General features: G+C 39.3%; 2 protein-coding genes across 4 annotated transcripts in view; one reads left to right on the forward strand and one right to left on the reverse strand.

The window, feature by feature from the left end:
• LOC110833970 (tudor and KH domain-containing protein homolog) overlaps positions 1–16,585 on the reverse strand; it is a 106,832-nt gene that overhangs the window by 28,912 nt on the left and 61,335 nt on the right. The gene's annotated exons all lie outside the window — the stretch shown is intronic.
• Positions 1–16,585, forward strand: part of LOC110833971 (sialin) — a 29,436-nt gene that overhangs the window by 3,632 nt on the left and 9,219 nt on the right. The window contains exons 1-4 of one of the 3 annotated variants that reach the window (XM_022072632.2): positions 3,125–3,188; positions 9,238–9,322; positions 13,585–13,808; positions 16,123–16,365. In XM_022072632.2, the coding sequence (XP_021928324.1) occupies positions 13,617–13,808; positions 16,123–16,365 (435 nt within the window). In that variant the 5' untranslated portion in view covers positions 3,125–3,188; positions 9,238–9,322; positions 13,585–13,616. Of the gene's footprint in view, positions 1–3,124; positions 3,189–9,237; positions 9,323–11,362; positions 11,494–13,584; positions 13,809–16,122; positions 16,366–16,585 lie in introns of those variants that run through there. The other 2 variants (XM_022072630.1, XM_022072631.2) reach the window with 2 other exon arrangements.

Here is a 16,585-nt window from a genome sequence, read left to right on the forward strand (position 1 = left end):
TGCGTCACTCTGGCGCACAGCGGCGACGGCGTCAGAAATAAACCTTGCCACATTTTGTGATTCCGGTAGCTTCAGACACCAAATGATCCGAGGCACGATGAAGCAATCTGCATAATCAGAAACGTCATAATTTGCACTCTTCGCCAAATTTTAGGGTGTGAAATCACGGAGATTAGAATGGAAGAGAACATGAAGACTAAACTCCAGAAAGCGACATTTGCGAATACGCCAGACTATACTTTATCGCAGATGATGACGGGCAGTTAAAACAAATTCTCCTATCTTCCCGCTGCTTTTGAAATACGCGGTAGAAATGTTACTATCTGTCCTGCAAACATGTGCTGCTGTCAGTCTAACTCTTTCTCTGTTACCGAAATGCTGTCAGCCGACTACACTCTACAGACAGTTGTTTTTTCAACACTCACCAACAAACTCTTAATTGAAGTTGTGACTTGACAAATATTACTGCTACAGGCCACACAACAACCTAAATTAAAGCTTTCCTTATGGGTAGTCCGTGGACTGGCTCGGTACCTCACTGTTACAACAAACATGCACCCACCCCAAGTCTTATGTACAGAAGGAATTTAAGCAGCATCTATTTATTTGTCATTTAACACTATTTGGTTGTTAAATACTTACGAACATGACACTCCAAATCGTTATCGCTACGAGGAATAATATAACTCCTATTTAATTCTTTGAAATTATCAAGAACAGAAACTGTAAAATGGCACCTGAAATGGGACAAGGTTAGGAAGAATTAACAGCACTTCCCCTTACACGACTTTGTTTACATCCCCTCTCAACTTACCTGGAATGCAGTATAGCTGTAGTTCACATAAAACCCTTTCTCCCCCATTCCCATTCTTTCCACCATGTCTTTCATGCTTTCCTTCTTCCTTCCTGACTTTCTTCCATTCACTCTTCCTTTCTCCATGTGCAGGAGACCTGAAACTTACCTAACTAATGTCTGTCTGAGCGGAGAATTGACTCGACTTTGAAGTTGCTTAATGCTGTCCAAAAACATTGCCTGTTAACTAAAAATGTTGGAGCAATCTGCAATATATTTGATACTATCGATATGTTACCACTGACCCTGACCCGACTCATCCTTTAAATTGTGTACAAACTACGTAGTACTAAAAATACAATAATAACACGAAACACCATTAAGATAGGGAACTAATTGAGAACAGAGATACGACCGATGTTTCAACACCGTGTATCAGAACAACCGAGCGCCTGCGCAGATGGGTACTTATGGTTGCCTGTAGACACCATAGAAGTAGCCGCGGTTTGTTATGTGGCAATGTGTTAGCAGTTATGCATAACCAGATCTGTTGCTTGTATTATTCGTGCATAAATAACGCCGTTGAACACCTGCTGTTTGCCAAGTCGAAATACATTGTTATTTAACCAATCGGTGTAGCCTACTTTCCTTTCACATCAGGACAAGTATGCTGTGTATATATTCAGCTTTCGGTGTGGAAGGGATGCCTAAGGTAACAAACCATTTGAAGCAGACAAATGACATGCGGCGTAAAAATGCAACACAAATATGCCTACAGATTTTTTTATATGAACGTTTTTTGTGTTAAAAATACACAAATATGTCAACTACGTAAAACTTTCTGGTAATGTCCATGTTCACACAGAGGGAACTAATGGGTATTATGCTGATAAAGATATTACTAGATTTAATTAACATATGATTGATTTGTCATTGCTGTTAGCCTCTGTGTATAGACTTAAGCAGTTAAACAAAGTAGGGGTCATACGATTTTCCGTATTTTTTTCTTATTGACTGAAAAGGATGCATATTTTATTTATGACTATAGGAGTTATTCAGTTAAAAATTTATCAATTATTCTTCTCTCAGGGACTTCGACATAGCCGATCAACTACCGGTCACATTTTCTGCTTTCGTCGAACACTAGGGAGGAAAAAATATGCAATTACGACGTGACAGCACTTCGGCTGTTTATAGACCTCAAGATAGTCTACGATACAGTTAGGAGAAAATATTTTTCAGCATTGTCGCTGAATTCGGTAACCCCATGAGATTCTTATCTTCGCCACGGCGTCGAGAGCATTTCGAGGTTCACCTAGCCTTCTATCGAATGGTTACCGGGGGGCTCTTGTCCCGGAGGTAAAGCGGCTGGGACGTGAAGCTGACCGCTCACCTAAATGTATTGCTGTGACTAAAAATTCGTGGAGTTATACGTATTCATGTTCCGATGCTTAATTAAGCAACAGGGACTTCACCTTTACTTTTAAGAAACCTATAGTAAAGTGCGTACACATTTGTCAAATGCACTTATTATTCAGAATGATTTGAAACAACGAGATGCTTTACCAGCATCGTTTTATTTTTGATGTTACTTTGAAATACGCCATTAGGAAGCCCGATAAAAAAAGCGGAACTGGATTTGGATTGGATACATCTCACCAGCTTCTTGGATACGTTAATTTTCTGGGCGGAAACATAAATATCACAAAGACAAACATAGAAGCTCTGTTGGATGCTGGCAAATAAGACGTTTTAGAAGTAAATGCAGAGAAAATCAAGTACATGTCCCTGTTTCGCCACCAGAGCTGTTGTTTTCTATGGATGTGAAACACGGTATCTCACACAGACTACGTGTGACTGCAAGTGATCGAAAAACTTGGTGCTGAGAAGAATATTCATACCTGACACAGATGAATTAACAGGAGACTTGAGATTAGTGCAACACGACTAGTTTCATAACTTGTACTCTGCACCAAATATTATTGAAGTAATCAAGTCTACGAGAATGAGATAGCATAGACATGTAGCACGCGTGGAGAGACGAGAAATGCGCACAACATTTTTAGAAAATTTAGGCTTAGATGAGAGGATAATATTAAAATAGATATCAAGGAAACAGACGATAGAGTATGGATTGGATTTTTCTGGCTCAGGATAGAGACCGGTAGCGGGATCTTTTGAACACAACAATGAACCTTCGTGTTCCATAAAGGTTGGTGATTTTCTTGACTGCTTTAGCGACTATCAGTTTCTCATGAAGGACTGTTCCATGCAGTTATTTATTCAGTTTAATCAATTGGGTGCTCATTTTCTGTTGACTTTCTGTTCCAGGCAGCTACACAGACATTAACGAATATGGCAACAGGTGATAGAAAATTCCCGAGCAATATTACAGGTGAGTAAAATAAATGTACGCCAGAAATATCAAATGATTTGGAGTTGTAGACATGACGTCCGTGTGTCTTGTGGTACAATGTCTCATAAGATGACTCCGTCTTGCAGCAAGATAAAGTACAGATTTACTGAGTCACCCACCTGTTAAAATTCGTTTTCAAAAGGCCTAAGATAAAGCTGTCCCGCTATACTCCATGTAAGTGCTTGGGGGAGGGGATTAATAATGTATTAATTAATCCAAAGACGTTGAATTGATGGCTTGAGGCCTACGTAAACCCCAAATACCTAGATGTAACATAGTGTTCTTTCAGAAAATGTTAAGTTTTACCCACACCTGTTTTATGTGTCACCTGCAGACGATATTATGGCCAACAACCGAAATTAAATATAAGCCTGCATCAGGGTGGTCGAACTTTTTCCCTCCGGCAAAGAATATTTCTCCCCCTCCTGACACTATTTTTAAAACTAAAGGCCAACTTTCCGTATCTTTACAATACTTTCCTAGAAATGAAAAATTTCCATAATATACGCTGAAATATAAATTTTATTGAAATGTGCGAAAATTACTGTAGAGTTGCATATTGTTTTAAATGTTGTCCTGCAAAATCTTGAAAATGACCCAAGTTTTTCCTTTAAAATTTACATTTTATGGCAGAGTTTTAAACTCAGTAGCATGTGTCACACTTGTATGTAAAGCAGCAGACGAGGTATAAGAACCACGAATTTTTTAATTCTTCGGAATTTGTAGAAACAAATAATTTCTCAAGTTTATTTATAAGTGATCTTGGGCCGGATGTGGTCCGCAGTCCGCCTCTTGGGACCACGATGACCTATATCCCAGACAATGGACAGTGCAGTACAATGAATAAACCTTTAGGGCAGGCATGTGAAATCCAAATAACCTCGCCGAACACTTTTATAAATTGGCCTTGTGGTCTGGGCCAAATTAGTAAGGGAAAAACGAAACATGTAATGAAAGTAGCGATTCTACTTGCGTCCAGTACTTGAATTTTTGGCGCGTTCGCAACGTACAGTTGCCCAATAACTTCGCCATATTTGTCTATCCGCCATTCTATCCGCACGCTGCAAATCGATAATCGCTAAACTCGTTTCAATACAATTCGATACGAGGGAATGTTACTAAAATATGTCAACACTGTTGAGTCTTAGTTAAAATCAAAATATGATGGCGGGAATTTTGCGCGAGAACCAATGTACGTTCCTGGACGTACATCGAGAGAAAATAGTTTCAAACAAAAGTTGTATAGAAAATTATACACACATCATTCACGAAGAATATTTACCACGTGTCTTCATACACTGTTTCAAACGTAATGAAAGAAATTTTATTTTTATGCTGGTGTCTCATTACTCAAGAACCACTGTACTGTTTTTTGTTACTTTTTATATTGTACGTCTTGTCCGTCCTCTTGTTATGCTTTTTATAAAACAACATCGAAAGCTAGCATTAGAAGTAAGTAAGAAGAGGAAGGGATAAAGAAAGAAAGAAAGAAAGAAAGAAAGAATGAATGATTGAAAGCTGCAGAGACAGAAATTGTGTGGCATTTGTCACATTTCATCTGTGTTATTGTTTGGTTTCATAATGACAAGACAAATCTGACTATAAAGTCATTTTCTACTTCTTGTTGTGGACACATCAGTTCTGGTGCCCACAATCAGAAATAGTTCTACTGTTTGTTACTTATTTACGGATCATCTTAGGAAAAATTAGATTCGGAGTGATAAAATACGTCATTGTGAAAGCGTAATGCAATTCAAACATGTACATAGACTGATGGAGTCAAAGGGTCATCACTCAGGTCAAACAGCACTGATATAGCAGCGTTATGTAATATGCCGTTTTCTTCCATACTCCATTCTTCATCAAAGTTTTGTCAGAATCTTTTGAAAACAGCATTGCACCTCACATTGCAGGGGTGAATAAAGTACGGGTCCATCGACGCATATGACACAAGAAAAATTCTTATCATTACCCTAGTCTAGCTTATCTGGTTATATTTCGACTGGGAAGATCGTCCATACATTGTTTTCACGATATATAATCGGATAATAAAATATCGTTCATATCGAAGCTACACGCGAAAAATTTAAACGCGGTACCATTCATTGTGTCAAAAATTATTTATAACGCGGCAGTAAATTCCATGTATGTTTACTGTTCTCATAATTGATGAACGCGTAATGAAGGAGAGACCATAAATTTATATCATATTTTAGCATGAAACTTGAAGATTACACTTGGGATATCTAGAATATATGGAAGGATAATATTAAAATGGATCTAAAATTAAAGGTTATGAGAGTGTGAACTGAACTCATCGGTTCATGACAGCGATCAGTGACTTCGGGTTCTTAAAGTGTGCGGAATTGTTTGGCTAGCTGAGCGACTATTAGCTTCCCGAGAAGGATTCTGCCTCACGAAGTAAATTACATCACCGCATGTGTATGTGAAATTTGAGTGGGGCCCATTCCGTTTTCGGTTCAATGTGTCTTAAGAACACCAGAGAGCAGCAACTAATTGGTTTATGCCTGTAATTTACCTAACTGGAGTCCCTATTATTTAACCTCAGTATTTATCGTCTTCTGACTGATAAACAGAGTGGCATGCTTGTCACACTAACTGTGTTATTCCAGTAATGAACAGATTAATGTGTTACGTCATGAGCCCTGAAGAGATTCGTTTAGAGCAACAGCAATTTCAACAGCAGATAAGAGATACAGTTATGCTAAACCGAATCACAGCACTGCAATTACCACATCGATGTCAAAATATCGTTTCGTAATAAACAAATAATAACGCGATTTATCAGCAAATAAGGTCGTTGCATGACAAGTATCACGCGCGTCGTAAGGTTTCAATGTTGTCAGACTATGAAGAAGTTACTAAAGGAAACGGATCTAAAACAAAACAGCTCTTGAATTAATCGTAAACCTGCCTACGTAAGAGGCCACGAGACTGTAAAAGCAAAAACCAATATAAAACTGTTCTTAATAAACAGAAATATTTTTCACAGGAAGGGACAGAAGAAACTGATTTTCACATCATATCTGCTTTTTATTGGTCATGTAAATTTAGCACTGTAGTTTCTGAGGTATGTTACATTTCAAAAACCGGAGGAAGTAAAATAAAACAGAAAATTCGTATGTATAGTCGGCGCAGTAGTTTTTGGCCGGTGGAATTTTCAAGGGGGAGGCTGGGAGCGAGTCACTTGTGCGATGGTATAATGCTGACTGCACCGAGGAGCTTATCGGACTGAACGCCCAAACAAAAGAAATATACTGACCGTGCCACGTCAGGTACACAGACTAGGCCCGTCCGCCAGCTTCTCCACCGGCCAAAAACTACTGCGCCGACTATACTGTACGGTAATCGAGTAATCCACACACATGTAACTTGAATGTATGACTTCTTATGTGAATCATATGACTAATACATGGCATGTGTATTTTGTGATAATTTGTATATGTAAGTCAGAAGAGGAAGAGGGGACATTTTACGAGTTTTAACATGTAGACACATTAATAAAGTCTTCCTGGGCTATCAGCCGTGTTAGTTTGGTGATCAATCGCCGACGTTTCGAGGACCATCTCTGTCCTCATTTTCAGGGCTGTTGACCGTGTGGCGATTGATCAACAACTAACACGGCTGATAGCCCGAGAAGACTTTATTAATGAAAGCCGCCGTGAAAGCTTCACATCACATTGCAGTTTAAAAGGCAGAACACAATTTTAGATGGCATTTGTGAACGCTCGACATCGAAAAATTCTCGCATTGGATGCAGAAAAGTTGATCCGATAGCGTTCATTCATCTGACGATAACTCAAGTGGCCGAAAGTGATGCCACAGCAGACGGCCACTCGAGAGCTCGTGTTTAACTACGGTATCTCGTCTGGAGTGAAGTGGATGGTGTGAAACAAGCCTGCCAGTCAGATTCGTCCTTCACTATTCACCCATCTAGCGGTGTGTTGGCGAGTACCCTATTACTCACATTGTAGAGTGCAAACAGTAATCTACAAAGCTCATTATTACTAGCACCGTTTTACCTTCCTTACCATTCCGCTGGTCCTAACATCAAACACCGAAAATCGAAAAGAGGTTCGGTAAATGTTAAAAATAAACACAAATGGTAAAAGAAAACAGCTGTAATTCGTAAAACATCAATGATTCCAGCTGCAATAACATGTTACGTGTCACTAGAAACTGAGAATCGACTTAAATTAATCCTCGGACCGGCAGCGATGTGCGGACCACAACTTCAGAATCATTGTCATTAAGCGTCTTGAAGCACGTATCAGACCAGATTACAATGATTACTGGTTGTCGTCATTATAAATGTTAAACAATAAAATACTTTGGTAGGGTATATCGCCATTTTCGTAAAATGTACCTTAATAAAAGTGTCGTAAAGAATTTACGAACCCCACTGAAAGGCAAATGATGTCCACATACCTCGCATGACGACAGAAAGTTTACAAAACGCGAAAAAGAAAGTTCTTCAATGGAAGAATGAAAATAAATCTGGTTCGCTAGTGTCTATAACATAGATAGTGACAGTGAATCACAAACACTCACAGAGTTCATTATCAGGATAACGCACACCGTATAATACACACAAAAGAGGTGAGTGTATCTCATTAAAATCTAAAACTTTTTTTGAACATATTTTTATTCTATGTTTGGCTTGCCAACGACATATGACGAAGAATCTCCATGCAGAGTAATATTTGCACTCTTGTTCAGTTTTTACCGTGTTCAGTGCTTCTGTCAAGAATACATTTGTATTCTGAAATAAATGAACATCAAGACAATTGAGCGAATGAAGTGTTAAGAACAAAAACGCATTTGAAAACACTGTGAACTTCAAACTAGACTACACCTTGACACTCCGAACAACAATAAAAGCGTCATCAATATTCTCAACACAAAATGTTGCCCATAGAAATGTTACGTGTTTTTCTGACAACCTCGGAAGACCATCGCTCAAGGTCTCGGATACAACTTCGCTTTTCATCTTGATGCTACAGTCCGATTCGAGCCTTCGTCTCCCACCCCACTCCCCTTTATTTAGCTGTGTCACTGCCATTGTCAGTGTCAAGTGACCTTGGCCTATACTTATTTCCCACCTGCTGACATACGAATTGTTTGTGACTGTCATTGATCCCTGTACTATCAGCTCAACTGCCCGAAGATGGCACTGACATTGGTACGCCAACTCCATCCGGTATGTGCTTGTTTCTTATATAATATTAAAGACACTGTATGGATAATTTTAAGTTTCGTATAAAGTGCCCTGTTATTTTATAAAATAGCGGAGGAGCAGACAATGACAGTATGTCACTAACTGTTAATAAAAACTAGATTTATTGGCACCATTTTAAGCGGAATTTTTCTGTTGGCCCACTGGGACTATGACTGCCCACTAGCTGCCCAGCTGAACCTTGCACACTTCACTGACCCACACATTCCCAAGAGGTAAATTTATGAGAATTGACTCGACAAAGACTGTATATCTGTGTAACGTAATTTCACGTGGTCACAAGTTTTTCATTCTCGTATAAAAAAAATGAAACCTGCATATATTTCAAAGATATATTACCATATGAAACCGACGTGTTGGGAATTCCCTTGGCTACTGCATTTTCCCAGTTTTTCTACAAAATTATGCCTCTCCTCTGTTCTAATTAAGCTACAAACAGAAGTACGAGTACAAAGTGTACATCTGAAACACGCAAGAGAGCAAGTACGTACATTAGAGGAATACGATCAAAGAGAAACTCGTGGGTAGAAATGAGAGACTTCATTTCGTGGGGAAATAGTTGACTAGTTTGCTAGAAGGTTCCAGACTTCGCCTGCTCTTCTTTGTAATAAGGATAGCATCAAAGTGAGACATCCGGTAGACAAGAAGTAGTAGCTTGAGACACAGACAGTGGAGTTTTGATTTTCTGATTAATTAATGGTATTGTTTTGTTGTGATGGGGAGATTCTCTGTGAAATTGGGCTTCTAACGGACCCCTTTTCCATCTCCCAGATGATACATGAGTGAATATGAAGCAGCGGTGGACTGACTTGGGCCTCTGCGGGGAGCAGAGCTAGGACACAGCCTGTAATTTGAGGTAACGTATCAGGAAAGTGAAATAATTTGGTGTCATCCAGAACAAGGGGGTAATTTTGGTGAATTTAAATCGGAACGGGTGCATGAGAAACGTGCAGTATATTTGCAGACACGAAGCCAGGGGAATATCAAGAAAACTTTTGGGGCGGATAAATTCAACGCAATTTCCACGGACAATCAGAGGGTCCTCTGCGGTGAAAAGAACAAATATACCTAAGGACTCCTGACACGTGGAGTAAAGCGCAAAGACTCCTGACGCGAGGAATAAAACTTTCTGATGTATAAGCGATTTTGAACTGAGTAAATATTCGCGACATGCAACATTCTGTCGTTGGCATTCTGGCAATGAAACCAAGGTAATCTATTTCTAACCCCAGTTACAGCGCGATGCAAAAGCGCGGTTTCTTCCTCACGTGGCATTGGAAAAGGTGGGCGAGACATGTAACACGCCAGAGAAATCGAGGAAATGCATATAAGATTTTGGTCTTGTATTATCATCGTGAAATTGTCAGAAATAAAAAAAATATGAATAAGAAACACAATAAGCAAATTAAAAATACATACAAAACTTTATTGGGAAATCTTTATGCGAAAAATTAATTTGAGAGGCATAAACATTGATAGGAGAATAATATGAGAAATTATTTTAAACTAATCTTAAATAGATATATAAACTGAACTGAGTTGCCTTAGATACAGTCCAGTGACAGACATTTGTGACAACAGAAATGAACAGGAATTTCGTTGTTATGTGAATAAATAACTGGCCAAGAGACAGCGCATTTGAATCTCTGTCTGGACACACGATTTTATGATTCAAATTAGTTATCAGTCGCACCAGAAAATTGTGCCTTAAAGCACGGTAGTTTAAAAAGAGGCACAGATTTGATCATACTCGCCACAGTCACGAACATCACAAATAATTAGTATCCTGTTCTTTGTTTCGATCTGCGGAAACAGATCTGAAATGTTTTTGAACTGAAAACATTTAGGCTAACAACGGGAAGCTATTCATAGAAACAAATCACCGAATCTTATAATTATTAATGTATTGTCTCTCCATACAGACGAAAGCATTTTGTGGAAAATGTGCGTCACGAGTTCTTCCCTGAACTTATCACCCAGTAAATCATTCAAGTAGGTTATCACTGTTTAATTTGGCGCCGTCTGAAATCGTGCTAGCAAAAGAAATTCTTTTAAAACCTACACAGTAAGAAAGTCCTGCGTCTACTCTTATAAAGAATAAACTATATATATATATATATATATTTCACGAACACTTCACAACACAAAATCGATAAAAAATGTAAAACAGAAAGAAAGAAAACAAGAAAAAGGGAAGGAAATAAAGCGCAAACATATCACGTTTTAAGTCGTACATTGACGGACGGACGGACCAAGACACTGACGTGTCACGTGACACTAGATCCTAAGCCAGTTGAATCCAGCCCACAAAAATTCTGTTTCTCTGAGATAGATTTAAATATTATCCTACTTGTAGGCCTTCGCATTGTTGTCTCCGCGGTCTCCATTTCTTCTATTCAGATAACAATTCTGCATACATTTCTTATGTCCGTAATGCGTGCTGCATGTTCCGTCCATATTCTCCTTTACTTTGACAGTCGTAATAATTACGAAACTCCTAACGATGTAATATTCTCCAGCCTCTTGTCTATTCGTCTCGATTCGTTCCACATAATGCCCTCAGTATTTTGTATTTAAACACCCTGAGTATTTTTTTCTTTGGAATTTTTGAAAAAAAATTGTATCTACAAGACAACAGGTAAAATACTGCAACCACTAATTTGCCGAATTTGTAAAACATTTCATTTGGCTCTAAGTAACCTCTGTAATCAAACAGCGTCATGAAATAGACTACGACCGATTTCTTTCCCATTTTGCCAATTTCACGCCTCGTAATCATCCTTTCATTCCATCAGACGTTAACTCCTTACATAACTCAAACTGAAAGCGTATTGCGAGCCATGAGCGGACCGTTTGCAACGGGTTGAACACTGCTGCTGTTGTACAAATGAGGACGCAGGGCTAGTGCGCCGTCAGTCCAGTTGTTTATCGGGCGTCACTGGGCAAAAATCACGAGGCAGCAGGCGAAAACATTACGCAAACAATCAAGTCAGTGGTCCGTTGCTATGGCACAAAACTTCGGAACAGGTAGGCAAGAGAGGGGATTTCTTTCAACTTGTAGTCTTCCAGCGATTAAAATTTAATCTTGATTTAATCATTAAATCAAGAACCGCTCTGATATGTCGTCAAACAATAGGGAACAAGTGTGAATAAATTTTAACAGCAAAATTCATTAAATAGGTTTTGGAAAATTTGCTAATACACGAGGACGTGGGCTAGCTCAGGAACAGTGGTGGCGTTTTGTGAACACGGTAATGAACCATCTTTTACCACAGAACGTTTTTTAATCCATTATCACGAAAGACAAGGTCCAAAAATCCAACAATTTAAATTTATTACACCATCGTCAGTACACTGAAAATCGTGATAATACAAACTGTTTTCAATTCCTGTCATGTTATTCACTTCAACAATTTCATTTCTCTTATGTATTAGTTTTTGTCTTTGTGACCGATAGAAGCAGCTGTGATTGATGGACTATTTGGCACAAATGGGTGAGATGAGAAATGCATACTCCATTTTAAAGAAAACACGTGAGAGATCATACTGACGGGAGAATAAAATTATAACGCACTTCAATGAAATAGTGTATGGAGATGTAGAAAGGATTCATCTCGCCCGAAATAGTGTCCAATGGCCAGCTCTTGAGAACATTGTAATGACATTTCGAGTTCGATAAAAGTTGGAGGAGTTTTTGACCAATCAGTTTCTCAGGGAAATTTCTGATCTTTGAAGTCAGTTATAACTACAACAGAGTGTGAGAAATTGAGCATATTTCATTTAATTCTTGTCTGACATTTCGAGAACACCAACAATAGTGTAGGATCTCATTTTCGAATTAACTATCTGCATGTAACTCCCCATTAACTTGCATCATAATTTAGCCACGGTATATATTCACTTCGAGTTTCTACTGTGTCAAGGTAACTGCAAACTCTCCATTCACCGCGACATCCGACATTTTTACTCACGAGGTCAGGTTATACAGTGATCTGCACGTCGAAATTGTTGCATGGGAAACACCCATCGTTAGGTCTGGCTCTGCTTTTCATCTCTAATATTGACCCAGGGGCAGATGAGTAGTCACAACAAACTTTACGATGTAATCACGAACCGGATTTTTTATGATCGCAAAGAGTAGTTTGTTCTGTGTTGGCGCGTCATCTCATTTCATTTTTTTGAATTACGAAGAAATTTTGTGGTGTAGTGATCGTAGTGTTACGTCATATCCGGGAGGTCCGAGGTTACAATTCCAATCCCTGTATTTCTCTAACCCCCATTACCACCCTGGGATAGTAAGGCTATAACAACGGTAGTTGCAGCGCATTTATGTACATACATCTGTCTCTCGATTTACGAATTTTCGCTACAATGAATCATGTAAATTTATAACTTTTTTTACGAACATCACTTTCGCTGCAAGGAAAAACCAACATTCGTCCAAGGTCCGATCGTGTGCTTCGTGAGCAAAGAGCTGCCGTTGACACCGCCTTCTTGATTGATTAACGAATTAATTTTAACACGAGTAATAAAAGAAAATTGTAATGATTTCTTATAAATTATTTCATATGATTATTATACATACAGTAATAATTATTTCAACAAATACATTTGTTTATTATTCGTTTATGTGAGTGGTGATATTTCTACTCTAAATACAACTGCTATACAGTGTAACAATTTTATTTTAACACTTCAACAGTGCTTTACACAGTTAAATATCTAATAACTATCGCAAAAATTAACACTGTTATTATTTTCTGACTGTACATTATTTTAACAAATGTGGAAAGCAATACTGGATGATTTTTTGGGAAGTCGGGAACCAGTAATAATGTTTTACATTGAAATTAATGGGAGTTTCATTTTCAATTTACGAGTTTTCACTATACGAACAGTTTTCATCGAAATAATTACGTACGTACTCCTTAAAATACAACAGAAAAGCGCTCTCTGTACAAAAGCTGTAATGGAACGTGTGCACGGCCGCGTATTTTATGGGTATAAAAGCTACTGTGTCATGTAGACCTACAATACTGACAAGTTCAAGTCAGGTCTGGAGTTAGTTTTTTCAGTCGGCCACTTATTGTGTCCGCTGTATTCCTTCTTGTGTTGCAGACCGGTTAACATGCCGTCAGGTACTCAACATCATGGTCATCCTTGGCTTCATGTTCAACTACATGCTGAGGGTGAACCTCACAATCGCCATAGTCGCCATGGTGGTTCCAGGTAACAAGACAGACACCTCTCACAGCAACGCCACCCTCACAGAGTGTTCAGACTACTCTTTGCCCCCAGATAACACCACCCTTCTCTCCGGAACACCCGTTCAGCAGCCTGAGGTTTGTATTCACGAGGTCATGCTATAGGTATTAGTGTGAAACTTGCTCGAACAAATTGCCTGATCTGGAAGCAAGTGCTAGCTCAACGCATTTGGCGTCTTCCGTCGGTAGCCGCTGGACAAGAGAACCGGAGGACTGCAGACCCATCTCGACACGATGGAGGCGAACAGAAAAATTCTTGGTAGTCAACAGGGAACACAACTACGCACGAAGGGAGACGAAACGACACAATTCACTGGCAGCAGTTGATGACAGAGACGGCTTTCTTTATGAGAAGCTGGTACAGTGAGTGGCATTTGTACTCCGTTTGTGTGCGATGGATTTCCTGCTAACGGCCCAGATCGTTACAGGTTCCGTCATTAATTTGTGCTATGTAAATAAACAAGATGTCTCACATCGAACCATTGTGACGTCATAGGAAACCCTTCACACTATCGAACTACGCAGAGTCCTGAAGAATTCATGAAGTTGTAAGAACATCATCGCTCTCATTTCGTTGTTTCCAAAGTGGATTTTTAGTTCCCTTCGTTCCCCGTAGAGTGAGACATGGAACGATGTTACGATTTCGAAAACCAGAGTTCCTTTACACGGCAGTATAACAACTATGCAGAATAATGTTCTTTTCTGATTGGTTGGCTGGTTTCAGCACTTATCAAAGTGCAAATAAAGCACAAGGCTGCCTTTCAATGCCCACGAAACGTCCAATATTGACTGAACTGTTAGACCACTTCTTACATTTCTGCTAACAATTCTCGTACGGCTGACCGTCCTTATTTATCATATCAATTCTGCACGCAACAATAACTGGACGTGATAAAAACGAAACTCTACACTTCAAATGTAAGCCAGCAGATCCATTTGAACTTAAACCTTCATTTACATCTAGTCAACAAGAAGCAATAAACACATCTTTATAAACTACTCGTCAACAGTGTTCTTTGGATGATATAAAATGGACGGTAAAATGACATGGCAGCATTTTTATAAACATTAGGAGCATGCTCAGCTGAAGTTTGAAACCCGAAATATTACAGTAAGAAAATAATAAAATCTAACACAGTCAACACTACCCAGCATAGTAGGCGTCACGAAATTGCATGCTTCAAGGCCACAGCAAAATCATACATCGTTTCGTAGGGTTTTATGTTTTCACGGCGGTGAGTCTGAAGATATCTGTCTTCTGGGTTCTTGCGATGAGCTCTGATGATGGAGGAAACAAGGTCCTTTGAAATGTAGGTAAACTTCTACCAGAATACAAGGCGCAACAATGCAGAAGACAGCTGTCGGGATACGACCATGGTCGACGTGGCTCGATGTATGTGTGAATGACCGACTGATATAATCGTCCTTGCTTCCTGACTGTTACATGTTGGTACCTTGTCCAAGAGTTATGTTGTACGATGGTTTAACGCGCAGGGTGCTGATGAAACTGGTGTGGATCCGGCAGAAAGCTTGTATATTGCCAGCTTACTTTGTTCACAGCCCTGTTTGTGTGTAGTCTGTTTGTTTACTCCTGCCATTATGGGTCCAACATATAAACAATTAGTAAGCAAAGACAACAATCTTATCAAAAGTTAACAACGCTTCGGACCAAGCAACATACATACATCGACCTACACCAACCATGGTTTTATGTATGATGGGTCACTTCACCATAACATCTACGACGAATTCCAATATTATAAGATTGGTACAAGTGATCCAATTGGTGTCTCCTCTGCAACACATTTGGCGCATTTAAGCTTTGTCACAACGAATGGCTTCGGTTTTCCGACGTAGTGTTCGATGACATTCCGAGGTTCACTTGTGCCATATATCGCGACCCTAACAGGTTTACTAGGTGAAAAGTTATTTTTCACTGTGCACTTTTCTGAATCTTCCATTTTCTTCTGCCTCTCTTTCTCCTAGGTACAAATATTCTCCTCATCACTTTATTATCGAACAGCTACAATCTGATTCTTGTCCTTAGGTTTTCGCGACTGGATTTCAATGTGAAACGCCCAATCAACATATTCACTCTAAAGATGGCAATTGCAATGTTTGTCGAAAGGCTGGATAATTCTGAACATTCGGCTCATCCCCGAAAGCTAGAGTTTTACATCATCAATGTGTATTCTTTTTTGAGTTAGTACGAAACCTCAGCACCAAATTTCATCTAAACCATTCAGTATATTTGTATATTTATATATAAGGACGATATTAACCTCCAGACGTGTTTCGTATTAAGTGGAACACGCGTATGGAAACATTTCTGCAAGCACATTCTTGTTACAGAGATTCAAACACTTTTATAGTTTGTTTCTATTACTAACAGACTTTTGATGGCATGCGATTCGAATGGGATGAATACGAACAGAATATGATCCTGGGATGCTTCTTCTGGGGCTACGTGATGACAGAGCTACCAGGCGGGCGTCTGGCGGAAGTAATCGGCGGACATCGTGTGTTCGGCTACTCCATGCTGAGCGCCTCCGTGCTTACACTTCTTACGCCCCTCGCGGCCAAACTGGACTATTTGGCCGTCGTAATTCTGAGGGTTCTACTCGGACTCATGCTGGTAAGATACGAAATGATAAACAAAAGTTATGGCGCGTTCTCTCTGTAGATTTTAGGATTGAGTAGAAATTGTGCAGAGTCAGTGGGCTGGTCACTCACTGCTTCACGTACGACCAAGACCAAGAAACCTCCGAAAAGGAGGCGGCGAAAAACCCACAACAGGGTTGTAGTGCCGAGAACGCTCTTTCATAGGCAGCACAAAAGATGATCTTTTTACCTTT

Source organism: Zootermopsis nevadensis, unplaced genomic scaffold, assembly GCF_977971745.1.
Source record: "Zootermopsis nevadensis isolate Lab colony 2312 unplaced genomic scaffold, Znev_1.0 Znev_ptg000017l, whole genome shotgun sequence".
Lineage (NCBI taxonomy): Eukaryota > Metazoa > Arthropoda > Insecta > Blattodea > Termopsidae > Zootermopsis > Zootermopsis nevadensis.